Source organism: Calonectris borealis, chromosome Z (assembly GCF_964195595.1).
Source record: "Calonectris borealis chromosome Z, bCalBor7.hap1.2, whole genome shotgun sequence".
In the NCBI taxonomy this organism is placed as follows: domain Eukaryota; kingdom Metazoa; phylum Chordata; class Aves; order Procellariiformes; family Procellariidae; genus Calonectris; species Calonectris borealis.
Window position 1 is genome coordinate 62,742,650 of NC_134352.1, and position 18,511 is coordinate 62,761,160.

The following is an 18,511-nucleotide window of genomic DNA, read 5'->3' on the forward strand; positions in this document are numbered from 1 at the left end:
GGGGCTGCAGCAACCCTTTGGTTTTCTAAGCTACAGTACTCTGAACTTAGACATGGTTGTTCACAACTGCCAAACTTGCCAGAAGTGAAAGTAACCCCTGCAGAAGGTCAACATCATATGTAGGTACCACTTCTGCCAAAGGTGGCTTCTGTCATCCCTACAGCCAACACTGGTCTTGTGTACCGGCACAAATTTAGTTCTAAGAAAATTGTTTCGCACACCACCACGATTTACACAGTAACTGCCAACAAACAGGTACCACAGGTACAAAAATCAAAAGCAAATATATCATCACAATATTCTGTGACTGTATATAAGCAAAAAACTGTATTATCTTACCCAAACAATATGGTGCACGGTGTAGATATCGCTGTCACCCACGTAAACCCTGATTGCTCGGATGGTGAAGCCATACTTTTTTCCTGAACTGTGAATTACTATCGGTTGATGAGGACTTGCAGCAGCAATTGATGAATCACGGCTGGGAGATGAATCTCGGGAGGATGAAGGATCAGATGATAGGGAATGAGGAGACATAGGACTTCCCAAAGGAGAAACACCAAACACATCTGGAAGAAAAAAATCTGCCTATTAGAGTACTTTCTGAGCACACAAAAATACAGACACAGAACACTGAATTTGCTTAGTTTTATGACACCTTTGTGTCAAAATGTATCATTGCCTTTGCATAAACATTCTCTCCTCAATCGGTGTGTACCTTAGTGAATGAGAAGTTTAACCAACAACCAGATGTTAGAACTGTATTTCTTTCCCTGTAGCATAAACTGTATTTTTAAATTCAAGGGTTAACTTGTTAGATGTAGATTACTTTTTCCTTTTAGATAGGAAACACACTCATTGCTAACTCTGAAAGAACAATTCTCAGCCTCCTCCTAACAAACACTCATGAAAAGAAAATCAGAGTTTGGTAGCAGATGTTATTGTGATTACACCCAAAACCATTCCCCAAATCATCCAGCAGTGCTAACAAAGTGCTAGTTGTTTTTTTGGTTTCAGTTATGTATAGATACAGATAAACCACAATATCTAGTTGGTACATAGGACAGTAACTCAATGCTTGTACCAAGTCTCCATTTCTACATCCTGCTACATCATGCAAGACCACAAGAATTTCTTGCAACAACAGTATCAGTTACAGCTTTGTTTTATTTAATTGTTTTGAAAGCACTATGTGCTCATGCATGTGCAAATGTAAACACAATTGCAGCAGCATAAAACACACTTTGGTAACTGCAACAGACAGCTCTGCAAAGGAATGCAGCCCAGAAAGATTCCAGGTTTGGTGTCCGTGACAAACCATGTCATGCAAGGGCAGATACACTTTGAGAGCTGAGGCGCTACTCCCTGGTGCAAGTCACCAGAGGCTCCCAGAGATCGGTATCGCTGGGTTAATGCTGAAATACCACAGAACAACCAAGCCCTGAGGGGGCTGTCACTGTCACCCTCTGGCTCTGAAACCCGCCCAGATACCCTGCGCTCCGCTTTCTGCTGCGTGTGGGACATGTCCTGTGACTCTCAGCTACATGACTCAGGTCAGGGACACTGCCATCTGTTGCTGTAGTTTATTTTATGGATAAACATGAATAAGGTAGGTTTTTTGGACATAAGATTTTTTGGTTGATATAATGACAACATTTTTAGGTGTAGGCAAAGCTAAGTTTGGATTTTATAGAACAATGCTGAGATTAAACTGAAAGAAAACCATAGTTCAATGAGCACAGTAACTCAGTCTATATCATCTCTGAACTTAGTGATTCTTACTCGACAGCTGTGAAAGAACTACTAAAATACAAACTGATGAATAACTCGAGTGTTACTTGGCTGTGTAATTAGCTGTGTGTACATCATGCTCCTGTGATAGCTAATCTCAAGAATTAGCATGCACTACAGGCCTTCTACAAGGGGAAAAAAATAACCATGGTGCTAACTGTTTCAGGGCTATACCAAAAAAACACTTACGACATTTGGGAAAGAAACATTATTTGGAAGAAAGAGTCTACACAAGGAACAAGCCCAGAGTGTTTGCAAGCCACTTGCAGTTTTCAGTGTCAATATTGCCCTGAACAGGCTGAGCACACACCACTATCTTTCTCATTGTAAAAATAAAGTCATCTTCATCTCTCATGCATTTTGTGAGAATGATCATTCACATTTGGACAGCATCATAGAAACGCTAAGTATTCTTTTCATTGTCACCTAGTTGCCCTCATTCAAGCAGGGCAAAATACTCCTCTTTAACTGAGACTCAAAATTTTCGTCTTATCTTATTAAAAAATCCTCATGGTTAGCTGCTGGAATTACAGGTACTGCAGAAGCCTATGCTGTTCTTTAAATTGTGTGGTGAAGAAAGGTAGAAAACATGAGGCGAATCAGAAATTCCTGCAGTAACAGGTATCAGATGGGCCTTTCACCTCTCCAAAGCCTCCAAAACAAATGCACAATAGCACACTGCTTGCTCACCAAGGTATTAAGGAGCACACAGGGCACATGGGCTTGACAACTCAAAGACAGGTGAAGTCGAAGAGGAGAATCAGAACCAACTCTTCAACACTGTGCAATTCTCCACTAGCCTGAGGACTCAAAGCAGCCTGCTGAAGTTACTGCCAAAGCCACCTTTAAACATATGGGGCAAGTGCAGGGTTACGTTATCAGACCAGCTGATACTACACCTAAGGTCTAAAAGCACATGGCCAGCGTGCAAAGTTGAGACATAATCCCACTTTTCGAAAAAATCCCTCAAAGTTTGGGAAATTTGGACTTTCTGAACCATTAAAAAGCAAAGCACAAATGCTTCATCTGGAAACACTCAATACTACCATTATACTTCCACTTACTTATAGCAATATTTCTGGCTTCAAATTTTGAAATGTAGTAAGCCAATGTAGTACAAACAGGAGCCTACATGCTATTTCTACTTTTGTGACACTTCTCTCTAGCTTATCACCTTTCCTTATGCAAGATGGGAGAGGACTAGTCAGGCTGAATGTGCTGCTGTAACAAACAGCTATTCTTGGAGCTGTACATAGCGAGCTACTTAAAACTTAAGCTACACCCCCCCTACTGCAGGATGAGCCAAGGACTGAAGCCTGCATCCTGCTGTGCATGCACATGGTTGAACACAAAGTAGTCATCAATAAACTACATTTTTGCCATCAGAAAAGGTCCCTCAGCTGTAGTGTGACCATTGTAACTTGCTGACGAGATTACACCATCTAGTAATGCATGTGAACAACAAGAAACAAAAAAGTGTGACACAGAATCCATTCTGGACTCTCAAAAATCTTGCATTTACGTCATAAACCATGAAGTATGCATAAATCATAACATTTCAAACAAAAAGCTTTATCTCTACCTCCTGGGATCATGAGGGACAAAGCACTTGCAGAAAGGGACTTTGTGACTTTTCCAGAGATCTTCTTTTTCTCTGTGCTTTCTAATCGCTGACGAGCCATGTGAGATGCAACTTCATTGGGTGGCTTAGAGGAGTTTTCTGTACTGTCCACACTCTCACTTCTTCCATTTATCTGATCTAAGTGCTCTGAAAAACTGCCAACTGTACAAAGAAGAAGGGATTGTACAATTGTGAGATAGCAATTTTTCCTTCTATTAACAAGTTCATAAAACAACTTTACAGAAATCTGAGTAATTCTTCCAGACTTACAGAATGCATGAATGTTAACAGAATGAATTGAAGCAATAGTTTTTTGTAATCACTGACTAAAGTAAAGTAAGAGACAAAAGCTGAAGCAAGTCTTGTATCTCAATATGCAGCACTCACCTTAGAGAACTTAATCATACATTTATTTTTCATGTGAACTCCTCCTAAAGTAAATGAAAGGCTCCAATCCTACACAAGGCTCCAATCTGGCATGAGTTGCTATCAGCTTAACAACTTTTCCAAAATCATTAAAACACTAAGTATAATTTTATTTTTAATTATCATCTTTTACTTTTATTCTTTGGGTGGTTTTCTACCACACAGGAGAAAGATACCTGGCACCACTAAACTCTGCATTACAACCACATTGTATTAGTGTCTTGTAGGTAATGAACTTCCACAATACCAAATGGAGGAAGGAAAACAATGTTTCAAACAATAAAAAAAACCATAAAGGCCTTGTGTCACGTGAACTACCTGCACGGGATTTCTTCAAAAATTCAAAGATGTCAGGGGAAAGTTGTATGACCTTATGAAACACACACCAAGGGTAGGTCACCTGTTTAAAGACATAGCAGTAATTCCTAGTATTCCTTTAAGGTCACTGAATATCCTGCTGCTAATGGACCACAGAAAAATGAAATACTCCTAAGTGTAATTGATAAGTGACCGAAGAGGATCAGAAGCTTTGAGTTGTCACTGTGACTGCTGTGCTAATGCCAACACCATAACACAGGGCTGGGGGGAGTGAGCCAGACTTGGGATACAACACAGTCAAGGTTTTAGACAAGGAAAGGAGATGGAAATGGTTGTACAGCTGGATGAGCCTGAGCAAATTTATTTTCCCAGAAATGGAGAGGAGGAAGGGGGAGGAAAATGCGGGCTACAAGGGAAATTAGGTATATGGGAATAGAAAGTGGTATCCTGAGAAAACTCAGTGAGGTACAAAAGAGAAATAAGCTGAAGACAGGTAAATGTGTACAGAAGGTAACTAGAACCTATATATGGACAATCATGAGACTGATATGGGCCTAGATCTGTGTTAAGTATCAGGTCTTCCCACAGTTATACAAAACTCTCCTCTGAAAGTACAAAACCAGCAAGATACTGGGGCCATGGATCCTACTGAATTGCATGCAAATACTTGAGCTGGGAGAGGGATGCATAAAGGAAATAAATTATTTAAGTAGGGAATGGTTTATAACACTCCCTCCTAGATTCCTAATGACGAAAGTGACTTCCACAAGTCAAAGACAACCCTGCCAATTCTGAAAGGCGTACATCATTAAGATGTCTTAATTAAAAACACACAATGGTGCAGCACAGAGTGCTAGAAAACAGCAATACAGATCAGTTGGAATGACTCCAGGATGATCAATCAAAAGAACACCAACTTCAGTAAGGGAAGATAAAAAAATAGTGCTTTAAGCGCTCAAGGGATCTAAGACTCCTTTTCTCCACAGAAGGGTCCTGCAAAGGCTCTATGGTCAAGTGACCATTTTATTCACTTGCCTAGCAGCCCTCCAGAGTCAGTGGGATGACACCACATGTTGGCATTTGAAAAATGTCAAAACTTTCCCATACATATTTTCATGAGATTTTATTAGCTTGAGCCTGAGCCCAAACCAGACCCCTCTCGGGATGGCTTTTTGTTAAAGTAGTTCTGAAATACGGGACTTCTAAATCCATGAATGCTACCGCTAAACAAAGAAGGTCCACAACTGTTTCTGATGTTATCAGTCAAGAGACCCACTGTGAATTACCTGATAGTGTGGAGCTGCTGATCGTACTTGCCGGAGTGGTTACTTCAGGTTCGTCTTGCACTATTTCCTCGCTCACAAACGCAGGCTTTTGCTGTTCCTCCCGGGGTCCCACTAAGCTGGTGGAATCATCCTGTTCTCCTTCAGCTGATATGGCCAACTTCGGAAGCAAACCAGAACTGTGTCGCTGCCTGCTACTCTCAGTGTCAGAGGAGATGGATGTAGATATTTGTTGTCTGCATTAAAAATAAGCAAACTCTCATGCAGTTATTGAGATGAGGAGGCCTGCTACCTGACAAGCAGGACGTGGACCACTTCTAGCACCTCCTTCTACTTACATTTCCGAATATTCTGAACTCCAGCTTAAAGATTCCACAGAAGGCAATGTTACACTTTTTGTTTTGTCTCCTGCATCTTCCTTTTCTTCACCTTGCGTTTGAATGACTCGATCTATGCTACTAAAAACCTGTTACAGACAAAAAAACCACAAAAACCCCAATTCATCACTGACACATTTGATATAAAAAGATATGCAGGAAAGCACATTTCTGGTTGTACTCTAAATGTTCTAAATGTTTATACAGTATTTCAGAGTGCAAACTTCAAGCTTCTTGAGTTTTTTTAAATTTCCAAGAGTTTGTGTTCTTAAAATGCTTTCCTATTTTGCTTTCTCGGCTCCTCACTTACAGGGTCACGAATAACATCTCTACTCATTATGAATTCATCAGCTTTCTCCCCATTTGGTGTGAACCAAGAGAGTACAAACAAAATCCATAGCCTTGGGGTCTCTAAGTCACAGGATTAATTGCTCATCTTGGATTAATTTATAACCATAAAGCCAATCAAGGTAAAAAAGCCCTAACCCTAAGATACTTACTTAGTCTACCAGTCAGGTGGAAAGCAGGCAAATTAATCTGAATTAACTTTGAAGTTAATCCCTTGGCTAAAGGATTTAGAAAAAATAAATTCTGATCATTGGAAGTCTGTTGTTTGCTCAGCTGACAAAGAGCACACAGAAGTTGTCAGCTGTGTATTCTACAGCTTGAGATGCACAGCTAGAGATGCAATGACATAATGACATTAAAAACCCAAACTATTACTGTGGTACAGAGCTTTCAAAAGGACAAGAAGTTCACAGAATCACAGAATGAGGCTGGAAGGGACCTTTCAGGTCATGTTGTCCATCCCACAAGCAGGGTCACCTAGACCTGGTTGCTCAGGACCATGTCCAAGTGGTTTTTGAAGACCTCCAAAGATGGAGACTCCACAACCTCTCTGAACAACCTGTGCCAGTGCTCAATCACCCTCACAGTAAAAAAGTGTTTCCTTGTCTTCAGAACTACCTGTGTTTCAGTTTGTGCCCATCGCCTCTTGTCCAAGTTATCTCCAAAGAGACTGCATCATTTACCAGTATCTGAATTTGAAACATACCAAGCCAAAATAAGGAGTTTACACAGAATGAGGATAACTACATCCACGATTCCTGCCTCTGCTCTTCCACGCTATCACAGATATAACACATATGTGGTACTGCACAGCCAGCATGAAACCCACCAATTCCTTAAAGCATAACGTTAAAGCATAGGACAAACAAGATACAAACACAGACTTTCCAAATACCTTTAAACAGTTCCTAAAAATAGGCTAAAGAAACTTCTTAAACAGAAAGCTTTTGAAAATCACTGCTGGATGCTATGTTAAGACTAAAAGCATTCTCAATAGGCGTTCCACTTCCATTATTTCCTGCCAATTTATCCTCCACAGTATTTCCTGAGCATGTCCACTCTGCTCCTACTTGCGTCCTTGTCCAGCAATAACTAGCTTTCATCTCAACTACCAAAGTATACTACCCTTCGGACAGTCAGCTTTACTTTCAATTCACAGCATTCAAATCACTCCCTCAAATCCACATCTCTCCTTGGTTAAGTCACATGCTAACCACTACTTTGCTTTTTCCCTTCAGTCTAATGTAATTTAATTAATAGCTACTATAGGCTAGGACTGTAATCTCTGTTATGCCATCACCTGCAAGATGCCCAGGATACAACTGGAGCAACATGCAAACTATGTACAAGGAAACCAACATAAGGAACATGCATTAGCATTTAACAGAACACTTTCCCTAAACTTCCTCTTATGCTATCATGAATTTTCTACAGAAAATACCAAGTTCTTTATATCATTTTCTATTACCTTCATAAGTATTCAAGAAATAATTTCCTACAGAATCTTCCCATGTTTTGGTTTAATGGTATTCATTTCATTCTTGCTCAATTTCAGTTAACATTTCCTTAAGAAACAATGCCCTATACATCTCTTCCATATCTAACATTTCCAAACTCTGTAAAAGTTGAAAAATGTTTATGTACACAGTACATACAACATTACAGCAATTTTTACTTACTTTTGAAAATCTGTGTGAACATGAGGAAAACTGTCTTATCTCCAAATTAAAATCTTCATCATTGGTATCATCTTCTTCCTCAGTTTCCATATGGTGGTATTTCTCAGAACGAGCTACAGACAAGGGAAATAATGGGTACCAAGCTTTAATATTAACTAAAAGCATAATTTTATTCTTAAGATTATTTCTGCTGAAATGTCAAACCACCAGTGAAATCGCAAGCTGCCAGTGGTTCTGATACAGGAGATTTTCAAAGCAGTAGGCAAAAGTCAAAGGCAGTGATTATTTAAACAAGGCGTTCATCACATTTTTATAATACCATCAAACACCTACTGTCAAAATAACTTGTGTCGTCTTCAGACTCCAATTGTGGAATAAATTCTGCTTTCTGCCTCAGCAGACTATTCCAGTCAAGGCTCCTGAAGAACTGATGCTGCTTTACTTCATATGCACCACCTGGGGGAGCCAGAGAAAAACACTGAGCAAGTTATACCAAATCCTCTGACATTAATTTACCTAAACCCCTAGTCAAAAAATGCTAATTATCATGGAAGGGCACAATCACCATTGTAGGCAGGAACATCCACTACCCATTTCCACTAGAATCTCTTAAACCTGTCAGAGCACCTCCCTGCCCCTGTTTTGTTGTTGCCATTTCTTTAATAGTGGTGGCATTGCTTTATCATCTTCCCCTTTTTAATGTTTCTATTTTTCTGGATATACTAATTATTATTTGTCAGCATCACAAGCTGTAGTAGTAGTAGTCATGAAAATATAAATAGGTGCACTAAATGAGTAAGTAGTTAGAAAGTAATGAAGAATGATTCTTAATAGTTGCTCAATGAAAATATCATTGCTGATCAGGAGCTCCTTTTGGTGTTTTATGGCAGTAATATACAATTCTATAGGAAATACCTTATCATTTATCTTCTTATCGATTACTGCCTACTTGTTATAATGCGTGTTACACAATTACACTAGTTTCAAGTTAAGAAACAATTATAGGAACACAGTGAAATACTGGAATTTTTGTCCTGGGGAGGAGGGCATTAATAAGCATAAATCTAATTCTAAAAACTGAACAGGTAACCTGCACCAGCAACTGCAATCAAGTTACTGCCAACTTGATTGTACTGGGTTTACGTGGCAAGGTTTTGGTAGTGGGGGGGCTACAGGGGTGGCTTCTGTGAGAAGCTGCCAGAAGCTTCCCCTATGTCTGACAGTGCCAATGCCATCTGGCTCCGAGACGGACCCACCGATGGCCAAGGCCAAGCTCATCAGCAACGGTGGTAGCACCTCTGTGATAACGTATTTAACAAGGGGGGAAAAAAACCTGCAGAACAGCAGCTGGAGAGAGGAGTGAGAATATGTGAGAGAAACAACACCAAGGTCAGCGGAGAAGGAGGGGAGGAGGTGCTCCAGGCACCGGAGCAGATTTCCCTGCAGCCCATGGTGAAGACCATGGTGAGGCAGGCTGTCCCCCTGCAGCCCATGGAGGTCCACGGTGGAGCAGATATCCACCTGCAGCCCGTGGAGGACCCCACACCGGCGCAGGTGGATACACCCAAAGGAGGCTGTGACCCCGTGGAAAGCCCACGCTGGAACAGGTTCCTGACAGGACCTGTGGACCCGTGGAGAAGGAGCCTGTGCTGGAGCAGGTTTGCCGGCAGGACTTGTGACCCCGTGGGGGACCCAAGCTGGAGCAGTCTGTTCTTGAAGGACTGCACCCTGTGGAAGGGACCCATGCTGGAGCAGTTCGTGAAGAACTACAACCCGTGGGAAGGACCCACATTGGACAAGTTTGTGGAAGACTGTCTCCTGTGGGTGGGAACCCACCCTGGAGTAGGGGAAGAGTGTGAGGAGGAAGGAGAGGCATAGACAACATGTAACGAACTGACCGCAACTCCCATTCCCCATCCCCCTGCGCCACTCGGGGTGAGGACATAGAGAAATTGGGAGTGAAGTTGAGCCCAGGAAGAAGGGAGGGGTGGGGGGAAATGGTTTTTAGATTTGTTTTTCTTTCTCATTATCCTACTCCGTTGTTAATTGGTAGTAAATTAAAGCAATTTTCCCGAGTCGAGCCTGTTTTGCCCATGACGGTTACTCCTGAGTGATCTCCTGTCCTTACCTTGACCCACAAGCCTTTCGTCATATTTCCTTCCCCTGTCCAGTTAAGGAGGGGGAGTGACAGAGCAGCTTGGTGGGCACCTGGCATCCAGCCAGGGTCAACCTACCACACTGATACAGTATGTAGACTTCCTTACGTCAAGGCTAAGTCAGGAGAGAGCCATAGAAGAAGTGTGAAGTCTCCAGGATTGGTCTTTAAGTCAGAGTACCATGGTTTCTAGTTGGGTTCTTTGCTTTTCTGACTGCACCAGGGAAAAATTTATAAAAGCCAAATCTTCCCAAAGGATACCAAAATCATCTCTCATTGTAAGTCACTAGCCAAGGTGTGAACACTTCTCTGAGCACAGTAATGGGATACTGCATCAGAATTGGGTAATTCTTGATTGGTACCAGACACTTCAAACCCAAACTTCTGTCATTTTCCTTCTTCAAAACAAGTAGAGTAACTATCTCTCTTCCTTCAACTTGACTATACCACTCAGGTCTCCTAAGCAAATACACAACTACGATTTTCATGGAGTATTATGCAGCTAGCTAATATGTATTGAATAGATAGGGCTGTCACTTGAAATGCATGGTGGAGCCTGGAATAAACGGTGCTATTTTCCAGTGCCTTCATGGCACATTGCAGCCTCCGTTTCTGTGAGTTGCTTCTGACACTTAAAAAAAAAAAAACAAAACACTTTGTTGCAGTTTCTAAACACCCCTCTGTGCTTCAAAGAAATGGCTGCCCGATTTCCTTCTTCAGGCTGCCAGCTCTTGAGATACCATGAACAGTCGAAAGAAATCAGCCTGTAATTGAGCTGCACAGATGCTCCATGTGGTGGCACTGACCATTACACTTAAGCCAGTCTCATTCTAGCCAATTCACTTTCTCAACCAGCTGTAGCAAAAGAGGCAGAAGTTGCAATGTACTTCTGATCCAGCCTCTCACAGGGTGACAGTCTTGAATTAACACTGTGTTTACCAGGAAAAAGCATCCTGGCAATGAAACAATGCCTGAAAGGAGTATACTTAAAACAAGAGAATGGAACTAGTTGTGGCTCTCCCATTTTCCCTTTGGCAGCCATGCCCTTTGCAGCAGATGAAGCAGGCAGCAAGTGGAGAAGCTGACTGGGGCATGACGCCTCCCTCACTCTTAACTTGCTCAAGATGGGGCAAGAGAGAACAACAAACTTTGCTGGATGCCACTTACTCCAGACCATCAGCTACAGTGAAGTCTAAGGGCTGTTCACACAGATCCCAGATGCTCAGGGAGCAAGGGACACGCAGTTCACTCAACTCAGTCACGTCATTTTGTCCCAAAAGAAGACCTGTTGTTTGGGACCACGTCAATAGTACTTGGGGTCTGGGCTATACTCACGTTCCCCCTGAGTGGCTGTGGTAAGGCCAGTTATGAACTGATTCCTAAAGCTCCTTTTTATATTGGCTCTAAAAATATGCAGCACAATCTGACCACTGGACTCAGTTTGCCAGCAATTTGGCAAGTACTCTCATACTGACTCAACCTGCCACTTGGTTTCCTTAGTATCCCCAATGTATTTATATTCATGGCATACAGTGTTCATTATAAACAGGACTATACCTTTACATTCGGGCTCTTTTATATTGGAGGCCTTTTTTGCTGTGTTTACATAGTGCTTTGCCCAGTGGAATGGCAGTCAGTGACTAGGGTTTCCACACATTAACACTCCAAAAATCGTGCAATATTTTTCATTACTGCCTCTCACACAAATTCCCAATCCTTCCCAAATACATCCTGCTCCATCAAGTAACAAATATAAATGCACAGTGCTTTCATTAGCCTATGCAGGCTCACTGCTCTTAATACCACATGCCAGGTTCTTCCCTCAAAATGGAATGAGCACAGCACTGAATGACCACAGTGGAATAAGATGGCACCTTGTGTTCTCACCGATATCTATTTACTTCCTTAACATTCACACTTTTGGTTTTATTCTTTTTCATGCAAGGCAGTAGTGCTTGCTGAATGAGAATGACAAGACCTTTCCCAACACAACCTCAGACAGTCATTTCTGAATAATTAGTTCCAGTACTCATCACCTACCTAAAGCCTGGAGGAACTAATTTGCCAGGCTAAGATACTTCTGAAAAAAGAAGCATCAGTTGATTCCCCTTCTCTATTTCTGTGTTTAGTTATTTAATACTGTATTCACGTTATTTAGTTATTTAATACTGTATTCATGAAGGAATCCCATCCAATGGCTAACTGGGTCCTTGAGAAATTTCTCTTTTATTTATCGAATTAAGCAAAGAGTAAATGTGAATGACCACATGTAAACTCCAAAAAAAGGACAGTCATCTTCTTGTTAAGCTTGTATTATTGGTCTGAATCTATAAAATACCCTCTGCTATAATGGCATGTTGTCATGCTATTTGCCCTGACAGATGTTTCCCGGTCAAAACAAATAGGTGAACAAAAGCTCCCAATGCTGAATATAGAAGCTATTTCTAGCACACTAACAACTGAAAATAGTGCCTCCTAACCTGTTCCCAGTCTTTCCAAAGGATTCTGCCTGAGCAGCAGGGTAATCAGATCCTGGGCATCTGGAGGTGGTGCTTCATCCTTTTCAGGCCAATTGATTTCATCTAGCAAAACAGAAAGTTGTTTGTTATTACTGAAGTCTGATCCCAACATTCAGCAGAAACTGTGTGAAAGCTCTCATAGTGAGCTAGCAGTACAGTCAGAGTTAAGGCAACTTTTTCAGGTTGCTCTCTATTGCATATCAATTACTGCCGATTTTTGTACTCTCTATACAGATTCCATAAACACATTGTTATGTTCCCGTTTTCCTTGGAAGTATCCTTTAACCCAAACAGTGTTTAACAACAGAATGCAGGAATGCTTGGCTCATGGAAAACTATTGCAAAATATTAGCACAACTTGTATGCTGTCCCTTCTCCCCGTCCCTCCAAAATCATGGTTTAAATTTTAGTTCTGTTCCATGGAAACTGCTGTTAAGATGGACACAGCTGACCTGACCCAGCAGTCACTGCTGACATCCGTAATTCCTCTCTAATGCTAACAGACTCAGTGAAGTCATTACTCCCATGACTAAGGGCCGAGGTATCGGACTCTGCTCTGGAGAGATACATGCCAATGGAGCTTTTTTCCAAGTATCTCATGCTTCAGAGGAAAATCATCTCACCCTACTGACTCTTATACTACTAAGACTTTTGCACTTCATAGCAAGCTGGACCTAAATTATGCAATCAAGATATTAAACCCTGCAGTATTCAGGTAAGGCTGAATAAAAATTCCACCAAACTTCCATTTAAATTAAGCAATGGAAAATTGTGCCAGTTTCAATAGGAACATGAACTTTGTAACAGCCCACAAAGCAAGTTTTGTCTGATTTTTAGCAGAAGCTGCCTCCACAAATGTAATGTATTGCAGGTTTAGACAAAACTCTGCAGAAGTTTCTTGGGAGCTGCAAGGATTTGGGCATCAGAGAAACAGAATGCTAGGAGCTCAGGAAATACAGAAGGCTGTTAAGAATTTTGTTGTCATTATATGACCTAGACTTTTCCTTCAAAATTATCATCATTGGAGAAATAATCATCAGAAGCTACACACAAGTTTAATCTTTGTATTTCAGAGGACAAGGAAAGGTACTGAAATAAACAGGCATGAAATGTAACCTGTTTCTGGAGCATTATTTTTAACCCTGATCATTTTAGGCATCTAAGTTTACAGTGAGGCCTCCCACAGTTGTACTCATACAACTTGGGGGCAGGAAAGGCAACCTACAATGAAGAAGGAGCGAGCTAAAATGAGGGGGCAAGATTTTAAAGTAGATTTTCAAGTAGAACATAGATTTCACCCACAGAAACTGGAATAAAAGTCTAGGCTACAGTTTGGGCTCTTTAACATGGCTTTTACAGTTGAATACAAGGGGACCATATATTTTAGCACAGGATGCTTATCCAACAAAAGAGTTCTCCTGCAGATACTGACAATAAGAACGATTTCAGTAAGTAAGAGTATTTAAAATAGAAGAGAAGAAACTGACAAGTCAACATCAAAACAAGAAATTAAGCTGACCAACAGTCTTGGAGAGTGAGTGGGAATAGATCAGGTTTACAAACATACACTTCTACCAATAATTTCTGGAAGATAAATGGACACATTCAAACAGATAAAGTTATTTACCTAAGTCTCAGCTAGATTGTAACACATGACAATTTGTTTTACAAAATGTAAAATTAATGCCACATGCAAAATAAAGTCTAAAGTGCAAATTTTGTCATTCATTTTTGACTATTCCCTCCCCTTCTCCCAGTCAGAGAGCATAAAGATAAAAACACATGTGCATGTGCCTGGAAATGCAATAAAAATATGAGTTATTTCCATGTTTGTCTGCTTACAGCTTCCACTGTAGCTTAAATCTGTTTTGGAAAATAAAGCCTGAATACGCATCACAGCTGTGAGGCATCCACAACAAAGCCAGCATTTGCTGCTTGTGTTAATTAAACAGTTGATTCTCTTTGCCACTCAGGCCTCGGCATATCACATCAGAAAACAACACGGTTATAAAAACATGAACAGCTAGGATATTGTATAAAGAGGTCATATATTAGAGGCAACTCACAAATCCATTTCATTACAGTTTACAAACAAGTCTGGCTTTCAACTTCAGAGATGGAGAAAAGCAAGATATGACAGAGTGTCTCCTGAAGTACAAAAAGGGATTTGTTGCATTCTCAGAGAGTAAGGAACCAGAGGTGTGGTTAGTTTTGTTTCTGTTGGGTTTTTTGTATGCTTGGTTTTGTTTTTGGTGTTGTTTTTTTTTTTTTTGTCTTAGCTACTGGACCTTTTATGCAGACCATAAAACAGACTGGGAAATACTCAGAGGTAACAGAGGTGCCATTCTGTTAAACTTTTGGCATAAATAGAGGCTCTCTACATCTATGCATCTGGGAAATTTATGGAAACAGCAGGTAGGGTAGTAAACAATTCTGTTTAATTATCATTCAGTTTTGCCACAAGCCACATAACAATACTTAGGGTCAGCTTGCAGGTTAAGAACTAAAAGGTTATTGAATTTTAAATGGAAGAAGAACAGCTGCTACAGAAATAACATTACATTACAACAATCACCAATGAAATCATTAACAATCTGTGAATTGAATTTGTTTCCTTCTCTTTCTCATTATTTATTATTCGGGAGACATTTGTTTTAGGGTTTTATTACGTCTTTGTTAATTTCTTCATTGTGCCATGAGGCATTTTCCCATTTATGCAAATTTATTTTATTCTTCTCTAGTATAATTTCTTTACTAAAGACTGAAATCACTGTTCCATAGTGGCACTACTTTTCTACTAATACTGCTTTTCTTTTTCAAACAGCACAGCTTAACCATTGTACTCTACATTACTGCATTTTCTGTACTTAGCAACAAAATACAGTAAGTTCAGCTTTTAATCCAAATTTATTCTTATTGCTTTGACAGCAAATTGTATATTACAACATTACAATAATGGTGGGGTTTTGAGCAAAACTAGCTTGAAAACCTAGCCTATCAGGTGAAGTTGTAAATATCTTTACTATTAACAGAAATTGAAATGTTTCACAGCAAGCTAAGAAATGTTTTTTTAATGATAATCCTCACCACTGATTACTTGTCCAAACAGCTCTTCTGGTGTATCTCCAAAGAACGGCACACATCCAACAAGAAATTCGTAAAGGATAATTCCCATAGCCCACCAGTCCACTGGTTTTCCATAACCCTGTCTCAGTATCACTTCAGGAGCTATGTATTCAGGAGTACCACAGACCTAAAAGAAAGAAAATAAGCATGATGGTAAAACCAGTCTGATTGAACTACATCACATCATTTATAATTCCTGAAACGTAAAATAATATGGAAACATGGAAAAATGGAATTCAGTAGGTTTCAGTCTGCTGATTTAGCATAACAGCTAATGTTTATAGAATGACCTAGCTACATTTACAGTCATCATAATCAACATTCACGTATCTGTCATGCAAAGGACAGTTTGCATTTCGTATGTGGGAGTCCATCACGGCAACTATTTTATTTAAGTTAAACATATCCTTATCTTTATATAGAAGTTGTGATGGTTTTATCTTAAGTAACTTTTACAGTGAACAGATTGTGAGCAATGGTAATGAGGCATGCTTAAAGGGAAATGGGCCATAGCAAGGATTTTAGCACCCTTGGTTGTACAATGCATCATGAGCTCCACAAGTACTCTGCTGAGACTTCTGAATTCCTTACAAAAACAGTTTTCCATTTGTGTCTCTCACAAATTCACTTGCACACAATTAGGTTGTTCATCTTACTAATAGATCCTAATGTGGAAAGAAAAAAACCTAGAATAATCTGCAGGGCATCAGTAAAAGTAACTGACATACACAATTGGAACACCAATGCAGAAATAACAACAGTTTATACAGTATTATGGTACATTCTGCTGGCAAAACATCACTTCATTTGAACACTCAATGTAGAAATGAAAAAGGCTGTGTCTTACTTGTTTGTCAAGGAATTCTCTGGCATCCTTCTCAATGTGACCCTCATACAGATTGGTAGTCAAACTCATTAGCCCCACCTTTGACAGGCCAAAGTCTGTAAGCTTTATATGGCCCATGGATGTTACCAATAAACTGAAAATTAGAATGATCTAAAGTTACTGTGATATAATCCAACATTATGCGCTTATCATTATTATTATTATTATACTTGGAGGAAAATGTTTCATTAGCACTGCAAAAATATAAAGACAGCTTAAAAAGTAATTTAACCAGGTACAAAATAAACAGGTTAAAAATCTGAGAGTCTTACATTTGTTACTGTTATTATCAGATGTAAACAAACTTTTTATATGCAATTGCACAACATCTTATAGAAACACACAAGTGTTGACAGTTGAATGCTAGATGCTTTGAAGAAAAAGAAACAATCATCATCTGAAAGACCTAGAATAGGATAAATGTTGGTTTTGAAGTGAGGTGAGCATTTTCTGTCTGTAACAGCTGGGTCACTTATTTGAAAAAAACTCAGGCATTAACTTAGTCAGTAACTATTACTACACTGGCTTGAGGTATCATGCTATGAAGGTATTATCACTCAACATGACTCCAATTCTTTTTTTTTTTTTTTTTAACTGTGAAACAGAAAGAAGATTAATGGAGCTGCAACAGCCATACTTTTTACTGCAGCTATTTGCTGTAATGTCATTTACACGTGCAGGAGCAATACTGTATTTCTAAATATTGAAAAAAAAACCCAAAAAACATGCAACAGGAAAGATTTCCCAATCTGGTCAATCTTGTCTTCACTATATATGCAAGTTGATGATACTTTGTATTAAACAGTGTTTCAAGCATACTTTGAAAGATCTTTTCCTTAAGGACCAAAATGCATTTCCCTCCATTTCAGCCAGAAGAGCAAGTACGTTTTTTTTTTAGCTACTCCAATAGCCTCTTCCATCTTCTATCACAAGATAGAAAATTTTAAAGAGCTCTTTTGGAAAAAACGCATTTTCTGTAACTACAGGTAATGATAATTCAAATATTGTGCAGAAATTGTGAATCTACGTAACATTCACAATAAAAAAAAATTTCAAAAACATTCAAAGCAAGTTTACACCTTTCATGTTTTATCTAACCATTTCGAAGTTCTCTTTTGGTTATATTCTATATACATACTTGTCTGGTTTCAAATCCCTGTGTACAATGCCATAATTATGAAGGTATTCCAAGGCCAGAACAGTCTCTGCAAAGTACATCCTTGCCATGTCTACAGGTAAGGGACCCATATTCTTCATCAAAGTAGCACAGTCTCCACCTGTGGAAACAGGACAAATGTTCCAGATGACGCTATAAATTCTGAGATGTGTCAGTATAATGCATATATGCTGCAGAAAGAGACACAAACGGTAGTCATAAATGTTTATTTTCCAGTCAGATGATTCAATTGAACATGTAACCACAGCAACTACTGTACTGGAAACACAGTGTGAAGCTGGGAGCAAGCAGTACAAGGGTTCAGCTGGAAACCAATGAAGTCTGTGCTGCTACTTTTAAAAAAAAAAAAAAAAGGGAGGCGTATGGGGGGGGGAAACCCACACAACCATAGCCTGGGTATCTCATCTTACACTGCCTCTGTCCACTGTTCTCCTTCAACATCAGCACCTTTTCAAATTGCTTCCTCTTTCTTCTTTCTTCGTAAAAGTAACTATTACAAACACCCCAACATATGCTAATGAAAATTTGAACTCCAGAAAAGCAAACAGCATTTCGACATGAACTTTGAATGCTAGGACACTTATGATTAGAGTCTATGAGGAACTTATTCAAAGAGCAGTTATTTCCCATTTTAGCTGGAACACAAGTGTTTTACAAGCTCTCACTGGGAGATAATGACTGGGGAAAAAGCCACCTTTTTGTTGGATTTAGATCCTAAACCTGTATTGCCAGAGTACAGAGGACACACAGGAGGCCTTTCTAATGCAAGTACCTTAGGGGTTATTTTTCTTTCTTGGTGTAAGAA

General features: G+C 39.7%; 1 protein-coding gene across 1 annotated transcript in view; it reads right to left on the reverse strand.

The window, feature by feature from the left end:
• Window positions 1-18,511, reverse strand: part of MAST4 (microtubule associated serine/threonine kinase family member 4) — a 109,734-nt gene that overhangs the window by 11,636 nt on the left and 79,587 nt on the right. Inside the window, exons 13-22 of the mRNA XM_075138026.1 lie at window positions 17,668-17,806; window positions 16,491-16,623; window positions 15,605-15,770; window positions 12,479-12,580; window positions 8,177-8,299; window positions 7,844-7,956; window positions 5,778-5,905; window positions 5,443-5,675; window positions 3,374-3,574; window positions 340-569 (exon numbers count right to left, since the gene is read on the reverse strand). Coding sequence (XP_074994127.1) covers window positions 340-569; window positions 3,374-3,574; window positions 5,443-5,675; window positions 5,778-5,905; window positions 7,844-7,956; window positions 8,177-8,299; window positions 12,479-12,580; window positions 15,605-15,770; window positions 16,491-16,623; window positions 17,668-17,806 — 1,568 coding nt within the window. The remainder of the gene's footprint in view (window positions 1-339; window positions 570-3,373; window positions 3,575-5,442; window positions 5,676-5,777; window positions 5,906-7,843; window positions 7,957-8,176; window positions 8,300-12,478; window positions 12,581-15,604; window positions 15,771-16,490; window positions 16,624-17,667; window positions 17,807-18,511) is intronic.